This window comes from Oryx dammah, unplaced genomic scaffold (assembly GCF_014754425.2).
Source record: "Oryx dammah isolate SB20612 unplaced genomic scaffold, SCBI_Odam_1.1 HiC_scaffold_3, whole genome shotgun sequence".
In the NCBI taxonomy this organism is placed as follows: Eukaryota; Metazoa; Chordata; class Mammalia; order Artiodactyla; family Bovidae; genus Oryx; species Oryx dammah.
In genome coordinates, this window is record NW_024070187.1 from 115894334 (window position 1) to 115905621 (window position 11288).

Sequence of the window (11288 nt, forward strand, 5' to 3'; positions counted from 1 at the left end):
CCACTCTCCCCCACCCCTCCCACTGTGAGGTACTGTGGACGCAGTACCCACCCCTCCCACTGTGAGAGGGACTGTGGACACAGCACCCCTGCCCTCTCCCCGTTCTGAGAGACGACCTGGCCACAGCCCCGGAGCCCCACCCCCTCTGCCCTGCACCATGGACAGCAGACCCGCCCCACCCCACTCTTTTGGCACCATGGACAGTACCCCTGCACCCTCCCCGCTCTGAGAGGCACCGTGGACCGCACCCCTGCCTCTTCCCGCTCTGAGAAGCAATGTGAACCCCTTTTATTCCTTCATGTTTTTGAGGCTGAATTTTTTAGCGCACTTCAGTCTCACAGCAAAATGAGAGGGAAATAGAGGCTTCCGCAGTTACCCCTGCCACCCGACAGGCACAGCCCCCGCCCCAGTCAACTCCCAGAGTGGGACATTTGTTACCATTTTCGAACCCACACTGACACAATTTGCGGCGGCGGCGGCCGAGGGTGAAGTCCGGCCCTGACCTGCTCTGGGCTGACCAGGGCTGAGCCCGGGACGGAGAGTGAGCGCTTGGGCAAGTCAGCACCCTCCTCCCGGGCCTCCGGCCCCCGACTCTTCTCTACACTGAGTCGAGGCCGAGCCACCACGCACCCCAGTGCCTCCGGCTCCCGTCGGCCCGGTCTTCCCGCCTCCGGGGGGCCAGCCCCGCGGCACGTGCTGCGCAGCGGGGATCCGCCCCTCCCCCCCTCCAAAGGTCACAGTCAGCAGCAAACGGGAAAAACCTTAAGCGATAGGGTAAAAATTAAATGCGCGGCAGGGGGCAGGTTCCAAAGTCCCGCAGGTGGGGGTGGGTGACGCTGAGGAGCGGGCGCCAGGCTCTCTCTGCGGATCCCGCGGGCGAGGAAGGCCTCGGGTAAATGCTGTTCCCGCGCTCTGGTCCCGGGCCAGCAGGGTGCCGCTAGGGGAGCCCCAGCCGCAGGGCCGATGCCGGCCCGTCACTCCGAGCGGACCTCCTGAGTCCGCTGACCCGTCCGGCGTCGGCCCCCGGAAATGCCCTGGGGGTCGGGACACTTGCTCCTCTGGGACCAGAAGAGTCAACACTGGGGGGATCCCGGGCACAGAATCCCGGAGGGGCGGCCCTTGGGCCCCACTGTTGGTGCCCCGGTCTCCATCCGTCTCAGCCCCGACTGGGGAAGGAATGGGAGCGATCAAAGCCAGCGAGAGGGCTGAGCCAGCGCTGCAGTGCGCGCCCCAGCCCAGCGATCCCCTGCAGGGGCCGGGGTCACCGACGCAGTGGCCCCAGCTCCTCTCCACCCTGCTGCCCCGCAGGGGCCAATCCTGGGTGGGAGGCACAGGCGGGGTCGTCTTCCGTTCCTGCAAGGGTGCCGGGCCGCGGCGGGCGCACAGCGGCGGCTGCACAACGGCTTCATTCACCGCGCAGGCGGCCAGCCGGGCGGCGCCGAGCCCACCCCCGCCCCTCTGCCCGAGCGCGTGCGCCGCGAGGACCCGGCGGGCGGCGCCCAGGTGAGTGCTCGCGTCCGCGGGGCGGGGCCCAGGCCCCGCTCGTGGAAGAGTAGGGACGCCCGGTGGGGGTGCTCCCCGGCTGGTGCGGGAAGGGATGCGCGGGCAGGCGGGGGCGCAGGGTGGGGCCGCGCTGCTCGGCTTGGGGGCGGTGCGGAGTGGGGGCGCACTCGTGAGGGGGGCGACGGGCAGACCATGTGTGGAAATGCACGCGGCGGGAGCCCGGGCCGCCCCAGCTCGGTGCGGGTGGGACGCGCGGGCCCGGCGTGGCCGAGAGGGCCCAGCGCCGAGGCCGGGAAGCGCCGTCCGGCCGGGGCTGCGACTGGGCAGTGGCCAGAGGAACCACGAGCTGCGCCCTGGGGATGAGGATGGGCTGGCTCTTCTCCCGCGCCGCGGGGACACAAAGCTCCTTTCCAAGTACGAGAACTCGGCTATGGAGACGGTGATTTAAGGACCAGTATTAAACGGAGGCAAACGGAGGGCCGTCCCCCCGTGCCCTCTGCGGTCCAGCTGCGCGCCAGGGCCCTGCTGTCTCCTGCCCACGCAGAAAAGTCTGCAGTGGGCTTCAGCCAGCAAGGCCCCGGGCCCCAAGGCGGTGTCTGTGTTCCCGCTCAGACCACAGAGAAGAACACGGGCCTCAAAGCACAGAGGGCAGACTGACGCGGCTCAGGCCCCCGGGGGTCCTGCTAGTTTCACCAAGGACAGGAGTGAAGCCTCCTCAGCTTGCTTAGACGCAGGGGCTGGGGGAGTAGAAGGCCCAACCCCACCACCAGGACAGCCAGGCCAGCCCCCAGACAGCCCTCCCAGGGCAGCTCCACCCGCCCAGCCCCCAGCACGGTGCTCCACACAAGGTCGGTCCCCAGAATGCCCTCCCACCTCCAGGCTCCCCTCCCCTCCCCGCACCAGCTCCCTAGCCCATCACATCCCACCACCGCCACTCCACGCACTCAGGAACCCCCGTGTGCACAGCCTGGGCCTTACCCCCGCCCACAGAACCCACAGAGACTCCCAGGGTGGGCAGAGCACCCCTTCCCCAGGCTGAGGCCCCCAGCTCCACCTCTGCCCACGTGGCAGTTCCCGCCCTGCTGGTAGCCGGGTTGAAAGATAAGCGCTGTGACCCGGTGGGTGCACGCTCCAGCCCGGAGAGGACTCTTATCTGCCCCTGGGCAGCTGTGACTCATCCTGCCTGCTTGCTGGCCAGAGGCTCCTGTAAATAAACCACATCCTTGGGCAAACAGCTCCCCACTAGGGCCAAGTGGACCCTGGGCAGGACTCTGGGCAGCAGGGGGGGCACGCTGAGGGGTGGGGGGCAGCGTGCTGGGGTGGCCCAGGCTCTGGCGGAGCCCTCAAGGGGCAGGATTCTGTCTGGAGCTGAGCAGTGGGGCCTGGGTGCTGACCACACTGCCTGCTTCTGCAGGTGTGGGGAGACCTCCCACTCTCGGGCGCTCCCCCACCCATCCTGGGGTTCCACCCCCATTTTTGCCCCCAAATGGGGCCCTGGTCTTCCCCAGCCAGGCTGTGGATGTGAGAACAGGGCACACCTTTCAGGGGGCTCTGGGAGAAGGTCGCAGAGTAAAGCCGAGTGTCTTAGGAACCTGGAGATCTCTGCCCGCCCCCCGTCACTAGGGGCCTCGGGGACAGCAGGCCCAGGCCGGCTCTGCCTTGCAGCCTCATCACAGCGACCCTGGCCCGGCACCCAGGGTGGAGGACACTCACGGCCCAGGAGGTGGGCTTCTCTCCCCATGTTGCCCCTCAGACACCCGCCTGTTCCTCTTCACGGTGGGAGAACTGAGGTTCCGAGTGCCCTTTAAAGCAACAGTCCACTCAGTTCACTGTGTGTGGGACATGGGGGCGGTTCTCTAAAGCGACCGTTTACCTTCCCACTGGCCCCGAGAGGCAGGTCCCACCACCCTGGAGGAGCGGACGGGGATGTGGTGAGGCCAGGCACCCGCCCTCAACACAGGGTCAGCACCTGGCTGAGAGCCAGCGGGTTGGGCTCCAGAGGGCAGACCCAAGGCCCCCGCCCCCCCCCCAGCAGGAAGGACGTGCCCGGCTGGTTACTGGATCTCGATACCAGCAACCCTAGAGTCCTCAGGCCTGCCTTCCACACAGACCCAGAGTAGAAGCCGGCCCATGTCTGCCTGGGGCCCTGCCAGTTTCGGCACGGACCAAACCACCTCCTGGAAGACAGGGTGTCCAGGGATGGCGCTGGGGCCGTGTCCTTCCCGCAGACCCCCACCCTTGCCCACTTGCCCCCGAGCTGAGGGCTCACCCGCTGGCTGCCCCCCGCCCCCACTCCAGCCGCCCTGTCCACACCTGGAGCCCCGCTCCTGGGAGGCTGGAAGCTTATGAAAGGCCCACACAATTGTCATTCTCTGAGCCTCTGATTACAGAACAACTCCCCGGATTAGCTGCTCAGGTAACGCTCATCTTGGGGAAACCTGTGACTCAGCAGTCTCTGGAGTAAATGATTTAACTGCAAGCCCAGCAAGCTGGGCAGTCAGATGCTGAGCACAGCCCACTGCCCGCTGGCCAGCGCGGGCCAGCTCGGCCTGAGCCCACCGCGGCACGCCCCACCTGCAGACTGAGCTGGAGGGTCCCTGGGACAGACGCGCCAGGCCTGAACTACCTGCCGAGCCCGGGAGGGGGCCCTCAGGTGAGAGTCCCCCAGGGCCCGCTGCAGGACAGCGGGGCTCTGGACCACCTGGCCACAGCAGAGGTCAGCGCCCCGTCTGCAGAGCGGCAAGGCCCGACCCCAAGGTTTCTTCTATGGACTGCCAGGCGTTCAAACAGTCCTCAACCGATGCCCTGGACCCCAGAATTCTGGCTGAGCTCAGGGGACCCCAACAGAGCCCCCAGGGGCCACCCCCGCCTCACGAAGGGCCGGACCTGCACCCGTCCTCCTCACACAGGGCCGCCCCAGGCCCCAGGGCCCAGCCCCGTGCGCACCTGCTGGGTTAACCAGGCTCTGAGCGGGCAGAGACCGTCACGAGGGGGGCATCAAGAGCGGCAGGCCGGAGGGCCCTCAGGACAGCTGGGAGCAGTGCCCTGGTGCTCGCTGAGCAGGCGGCAGGTTGGGCCGGGCCCGCGCGGCAGGCTGCCCTCTGGACCGCGAGGCCGGTTGGCATGCGCTTCCCACGGTGCCCATGGGGTCTGAGCCAGAACCCAGCTGCATTAACTCACGCTGGGAAAGGGGGCCTGGGTCTGGATCTCCTGGCGGGCGACAGACGCGTCGCCCCACTTCCCCCCCCAGCCGCACCGAACGTGCGGGAGTCTGCCCCAGGAGTGGCTACGGCAGGCGCTGCTGCAGTGTGGACTCGGGGCTCCGGCCTCTGCAGGGCTCCTCCTGTCGCCCCGGGCCAGGTGTCCGGATGGCGGGTGGAACGGCCTCTGGTGTGGATGCGTCTGGCTCCCACGAGGCCCCCGACCCTGACAGCTTGGCCGCCCCAATAGTGACACCCACCTCCGCCCGCTTTGCAGGTTCTCTGGGGGGACCGCTGCCCCACAATGGAAGCGTCCCCCGAGTACATGGAGCGGGGCGGGCGGCCGTTGCTGGTTCGACGGCGCCCCCCGCCACCCCCAGGCCTGGGTGAAGCCCTGAAGGCTGGGCTGCGGCGGAGCTGTGCCTGCAGCGTGCAGGGCGCCTGGGCGCAGCTGCAGGCCCTGTTCCCCGCCATCTGCTGGCTCCGCCAGTACCGGCCCCGGGAAGCACTGGCGGGCGACGTCATGTCCGGGCTGGTCATCGGCATCATCCTGGTGCCGCAGGCCATCGCCTACTCGCTGCTGGCCGGGCTGCAGCCCATCTACAGCCTCTACACGTCCTTCTTCGCAAACCTCATTTACTTCCTCATGGGCACCTCACGCCACGTCTCCGTGGGCATCTTCAGTCTGCTCTCCCTCATGGTGGGCCAGGTGGTGGACCGCGAGCTCCTGCTGGCTGGCTTCGACCCCGCCCAGGATGGCCCAGGGCCCGGGGCCAACCACAGCAGCCTCAACAGCTCAGCAGCCGCGCTGGCACTCGGGCTGCAGGACTGCGCGCGGGACTGCTACGCCATCCGCGTGGCCACCGCCCTCACGCTGGTGGCCGGGGTTTACCAGGTGAGGGGCTGTGCCTGCGCCCACACGGGGAGCCTGTCCGGGTGGCTGCGGGCCGTGGCCCCGGGCCCAGGCATGCCCCACTGCCCCACCTGGCCCCAAGTCCTCCCTGGCTTCCTGTCCCAAGTGGGATCCTGGGGCCCACCTGCCTTCCTGAGGCCTCCCTGGACCCAGACACCTACCTCTTCCTAAAGGCCACCCCAGTCCCTGCCCTCAGCTCTCCTGGGAGGTGGGTGGCGTGCCTTCCAACTCCTGGAGTCCCCATCTGTGAGGCTGTGGTGCGCCCCGTGGACATGGCGTGTGCCCCAGCGTCTGCTGGGCCGCCTCGCGTGGGCCCCAGGGAGACAGGCAGTGTGAGGGTGGGGTGGGGCTGTCCACCTGCAGCTGCGGCTTGTCCACAGGTTCTCATGGGCATCCTCGGGCTGGGCTTCGTGTCCGCCTACCTCTCGCAGCCGCTGCTGGACGGCTTCGCCATGGGGGCCTCGGTGACCATCCTGACCTCCCAGCTCCGGCACCTGCTGGGCGTGCGGCTCCCGCGGCACCAGGGGCCGGGCCTGGTGGTCAGCACGTGGCTGAGCCTGCTGCGCAGCGCCGGGCAGGCCAACCTGTGCGACGTGCTCACCAGCGCCGTGTGCCTGGCCGTGCTGCTGGCCGCCAAGGAGCTCTCGGACCGTTTCCGGCACCGCCTGAGGGTGCCGCTGCCGGCCGAGCTGCTGGTGATCGTCGTAGCCACGCTCGTGTCCCACTTCGGGCAGTTCCACGGGCGCTTCGGCTCTAGCGTGGCGGGCGACATCCCCACCGGCTTTGTGGCCCCGCGGGTGCCAGACGCAGGGCTGATGTGGCGGCTGGTGCTGGACGCTGCCTCCCTGGCCCTCGTGGGCTCTGCTTTCTCCATCTCGCTGGCGGAGATGTTCGCCCGCAGCCACGGCTACACCGTGCGTGCCAACCAGGAGCTCCTGGCCGTGGGCTGCTGCAACGTGCTGCCCGCCTTCTTCCACTGCTTTGCCACGAGCGCCGCCCTGGCCAAGAGCCTGGTGAAGACGGCGACAGGCTGCCGCACGCAGCTGTCCAGCGTGGTCAGCGCTGCCGTGCTGCTGCTGGTGCTCCTGGCTCTGGCGCCGCTGTTCCGGGACTTGCAGCGGAGCGTGCTGGCCTGCGTCATCGTGGCCAGCCTGCGCGGGGCCCTGCGAAAGGTGCGGGACGTCCCCCGCCTGTGGCGGCTCAGCCCCGCCGATGCACTGGTCTGGGTGGCCACGGCCGCCACCTGCGTGCTGGTCAGCACTGAGGCCGGGCTCCTGGCCGGCGTCCTGCTTTCGCTGCTCAGCCTGGCCGGCCGCACCCGCCGCCCGCGCACTGCCCTGCTCGCCCGCGCTGGGGGCTCCAGCTTCTACGGGGACCCGGCGGAGTTTGAGGGCCTGACCCCTGAGCCCGGCGTGCAGGTGTTCCGCTTCACGGGGCCGCTCTACTACGCCAACAAGGACTTCTTCCTGCAGTCGCTGTACAGCCTCACGGGGCTGGACGTGGGCTACGCGGTTGCCAGGAGGAAGGAGAGGGGTCCCGGGGTGGGGGCCGGCGAGGGAGACCCTGTGGGGGGCAGGGACCCAGGCTCCGGGAGCGCTGCAGCCTCGCTGGTGCCCGCGGTGACCCGCTTCCACGCGGTGGTCATCGACTGCGCCCCGCTGCTATTCCTGGATGTGGCCGGCCTGGCCACGCTCCAGGAGCTGCATCGAGACTATGGGGCCTTGGGCGTCAGCCTGCTCCTGGCCTGCTGCAACCCCTCGGTAACGGACACGCTGAGAAGAGGCGGCTTCCTCGGGGAGGACCAGGGGGACGCGGCTGAGGACGGGCAGCTGTTCCCCAGCGTGCACTGTGCCGTGCAGGCGGCCCGCGCCCGCCACCAGGAGCTGGCAGCCGCCAACTCCATCCTGTAGCGGAGCCAGCGCCCGGGCCCAGCCCCCACGCCTATGCCCGTCACGGCCCCCCCCCCCCAGTTGCCTGGTTCCTCCGACCCAGAAAAGCCGGGGAGCCCCAAACGGGATGGGGGGCTGCGCTGGGCACACTCAAGGATGCGCACTGCACCCCGAGACAGACGCCGCCCTGGCGTCACGCCAGGCACGGCGCTGTGCGCTCACGGTCCCTGGGGCCAGTCTGACACTTGGGGTCCTGTCTTGCTTGGAGGACCCTGAGGCAGTCACCTGGCGTTCGAGGTGCCAAAAGGACATCGGTCCCTTGAGCCGCCAGCCCCCAACCCTCGGTGAGAGCTGGCTGCTCTGGCCAGGATGTGAGGGTCTCTGTGTCTAGGAAACCCCACACTGCACACACCCAAGTGTCTCTCACACCGTGTACCTCAGCCCCGCCGGGCCTCGCAGGGCCAAAGGCAGAAGGGACCAACATGCCTGCAGCCTGGGCCTGATGGGGCAACCCCGCAGCGCGCGAGCAGAGCAAGTGTGTCCATTCGCGGCTGTGGGGTCCAGCTGTGCCTCCACGGTGGCCTTCAGCAGGAAGCCTGCTGTGCCCGAGGCAGGGGCTGCTGGGAGGAGGCCCTGCACGGACCCTGCCCCACGGGGTCTTTGCCGAGAAGAAGGGCAGTGGCTCCCGGGCGCAGGACTCCCCCTCACTGAGCCCTGACCAGGGCGTGCGCTGCACTGTCCTCCAGCCCAGACGCCACCTCCTCTAAGTCTTGCCCGCACCGCCCCCACGGGCTCTGCCCAGCAGCCCAGCCCCTCGGTCACCCACCTGGCCGTGATGAGGTCCAGCAGCCAGTGGGTCCGAACCTGCTCAATGCCGCCGTGAGGGACCGCACCCACGTAGGCCAGGTTGAGCTGCTGATCCCAGCTGAGGTCATACCGGTCGGCCTGGCCGTGCGGCAGTGGGGGACTGGGGACAAAACGAGGGGAGTGGAGCCATCAGTCCCCAGGGGAGGGGCTCATGAAACAGCCTCCGCACACACGCCACCTGCAAACCTAGGGAAGGGACGGGGTGTGCCTTTCTGCCCATGAATTTTACTGCCCCTGACATAATAAATCGGTCCCTAACGCCAGGACTGGGTGAAGCCTCAGGTTTATGGGGGTCAAGGGCTCCCGGGGAGGCCATACCCCCACCTAAGCCCTGCCCGACCACCAGCTCCAAGCCTGGCAGAGGCCACCAGGGGCACCAGTCACGGGAACGGGTCCCCCTGCGGGGTTGTGGAAGACTCTTGAGGTTGCCCCCTTGAGACGGTTCTAGGCCACAGCCCCTCCTGCAGCCTGGGGTGTCCTGGGCGGCCACCAGGCTCTTCAGACTCCTGGGGGTGACCAGGCACCCATGGGACCCGGCCCCAGGCCCTGACAGCAGGGGCAGCCGCTCAGCTGGCAAACCGCGGCTGCACCAGTGGAAGCGTGGCACAGGGCCAGCAGAGAGGAGCGCCCCACCCTGAGGGCCGGCCGGAGAGGAAGGAGGGAGCCGCGGCCCCCCTCACTCGGGGCGCCTGCTCCAGCTGCGACAAGGGGCCCCGGAGGCCCGGGTCGGGGCCCCAGGCCGCGGGCCGTTTGGGAGGAGCGCGCGGCGGGCAGGCGCTGGCTAGTTGGGCCGCCGCGACCTCGGTGTCCCCGCGCGGAGCTCACCAGAAGCCGGTGCTCCTCCAGAAGGGCCGCAGGGGCCGCAGCGCGCGGGCCGCGTCCACGCGCACCAGGTGCGGGGCCTCGGCGGCCGCGAGCGCCACCAACCAAAGCGCGCCCAGAACGGCGAGGAGCGCGGCGGAGGGGCGCGGGGGACGCATGGCGGGGGCGCGGGCGCGGGCGCACCCCAATCCCTGCAGACGCCCCCGGCGCTCTGCGCTCCGAGAGCCGAGGTCCACGCCTCACGGTCCGGTTCCGCCTCCGGGTCGCGCGCCACGTGACCGCCGGCGCGGGGAGGGATCTCGGCAGGACCCGGGCAGGCGGGTCAGCTAGGGGGCGGGCGTGGTGGCCGGGGCGGGGCCGGAGCGCGGGGACGGTCCCGGGCGGTGGGCGTGGGGCTGCTGGCCGGGCTTCCGGGCGCCCGCAGCTCGGAAGCTGGAGCGCGTCTCTAGCCGAGGGCTGTGCCCTGCTCCCCCGTCTGGAGCCCCTCCCGGCCGTGTGCGCCCCTCTTTCCCCTCCGGCGGCGGGCACCGGCCCCTCAGTCCCCTCCCACGCGGCTTGGAAAGCGCTTGGGGGTAGTGTCGGGGTTTCAGAAGGTCGTCCCGCGGGCCGGGAAGTAGCCTAACGCTCCGGCCGGGTGGCTGCTCCATGGCTGAAACCGCGACAACTGGACGGTGCGGGGAGGTGACCAGATGTGGACCCATTTGGAAGGTGGGCTGGTGGCCCTTGGGAATTCGGCCGCAGCCGCGTGGGGACCTGCGGTTTTCTGAGCCAGGAGCTGTTGTAAAGCAACCAGGGTGGCCGGGGTCTACGCTGCTTTGAGAAGTGCAGCGGACATCTCTGTGGACGGATGGGCAGCCTGGCTCGTGGGTTGGGGGAGGTGGGGTCAGCGGTGTAAGTGTTTCAGCTTTGAATTGCACACGCATGCTATGGGTTTCTGTGCCACTGCACTTCCTCCACCAGACATCTCAGGGTGCAGGGAGGGGCCTCCAGCCCCCACATTGACCTCCCTCGACAGCAGAGCCCACCCGGAGTCCACCCTCGTCCGCAGTCCCTTGCGGTGAAGACGGAGAGGAGCTGATCACTTTCCAAGAGTGACTGACGCCGTCCAGCCACTACCTGGAGCCTAGCTGCGCACCGGAGGAGGACAAAGGCAGCAGAACCCAGGAGCGTCCAGGGGAAGTGCAGACGGCAGAGCCAGAGGGGGAGCCTCCAACGCAGCTGGAGGGGAAAAGGACCCCTCACTTCAAAGAGCCAGACAGCAAGAAGAGCACCGAGCTTCCAACAGAAGCTACCAGAGCCAGCGGAAGGGAAAGGAAAGCAAAGTCGATTGCTGTCAGCCAGGTCGTCTAAACCCAGCAAAAAACGTGCTTTGAGATAAGGCCAGAAGAGACGCTTCCGAGGGTCCAGCTCCGAGGACGTTCATCACCACCGACCCTCCTTGATGGTAACTGGTGTCCCTGAGGGAGGTAGGGATCCTCACGGGAAGGAAGGACGTGCGGCAGAAAGGTCTGCTGTCCACAAACCCGATGGAGACCCCCACACACGAGCGCGCACGTGAGGCTCAAGACAGATCCCGAGACGGAAGCCCCTGACCACAGTTGCCAGGAGTTGCGAGGGGCACAGCGGTGCGCGGGCGGCTGGCCGCCCCGTCCCCTGAGTGGAGCTGCGGCCCTGAAGGGACTTCGCAGCTGCAACTGAGTTAAGTAAGGGTCTTACAGTGAGGAGATGATCCTGGATTATCTGACTGGGCCCTAATGTCCTTGTTGGGGGGAAACGGGGGAAGATTTGACACGGCAGAGGCCCCGTGGGGACTTCAGAAGAGAAAGCCTCCTGAAGACTGCCCAGAACTCTGTCCTCGGGACTTGTTTTAATCAGGTATGGTTAGACCAGAGGACACAGACCCCAGAGAAAAGAGGCAGGCCCACACGGGGAGGCCGAGAGCAGAGGAGCATTATTAAAGGATCCCACGGGCAGGGCGTCTCGAGTGCCCAGCGGCAGCATGCGTCCCCTTTAACAGAGGAAAGGGCAGTGGAAAGCTTTAGAAGCTGGCATGGGGGTGAGTTGGCCACGGTGCTTGAATGAGGGGAGATTCAG

General features: G+C 68.3%; 2 protein-coding genes and 1 long non-coding RNA gene across 4 annotated transcripts in view; 2 read left to right on the forward strand and 1 right to left on the reverse strand.

Moving 5' to 3' along the window:
* IDUA (alpha-L-iduronidase) overlaps positions 1 to 9427 on the reverse strand; it is a 14885-nt gene extending 5458 nt beyond the window's left edge. For both annotated transcript variants that reach the window (XR_005720626.1, XM_040237720.1), the window contains exons 1-2: positions 9198 to 9427; positions 8332 to 8472 (exon numbers count right to left, since the gene is read on the reverse strand). Coding sequence is in view for 1 of the 2 variants with exons in the window: in XM_040237720.1 (XP_040093654.1) it covers positions 8332 to 8472; positions 9198 to 9352 (296 nt within the window). In the remaining variant the exon portion in view is untranslated. The remainder of the gene's footprint in view (positions 1 to 8331; positions 8473 to 9197) is intronic.
* On the forward strand, positions 4975 to 8635 carry SLC26A1 (solute carrier family 26 member 1). The gene is made up of 2 exons (XM_040237719.1): positions 4975 to 5598; positions 5997 to 8635. Exons 1-2 carry the CDS (start codon positions 5008 to 5010, stop codon positions 7524 to 7526), a joined length of 2121 nt encoding a protein of 706 aa, XP_040093653.1. The 5' UTR covers positions 4975 to 5007; the 3' UTR covers positions 7527 to 8635.
* Positions 9428 to 9594: 167 nt separating the features above from the next.
* On the forward strand, positions 9595 to 11037 carry LOC120861851. The gene is made up of 2 exons (XR_005720627.1): positions 9595 to 9902; positions 10213 to 11037. It is a non-coding gene; the product is annotated as an uncharacterized LOC120861851 (long non-coding RNA).
* Positions 11038 to 11288: the final 251 nt, after the last annotated feature.

Coding starts and splice junctions, on each gene's coding strand:
- SLC26A1 (XM_040237719.1), top strand. CDS start 5,008: ATGGAAGCGTCCCCCGAGTACATGGAGCGGGGCGGGCGGCCGTTGCTG. Junction 5,599..5,996: donor TGGTGGCCGGGGTTTACCAG/GTGAGGGGCTGT, acceptor GCTTGTCCACAG/GTTCTCATGGGCATCCTCGG.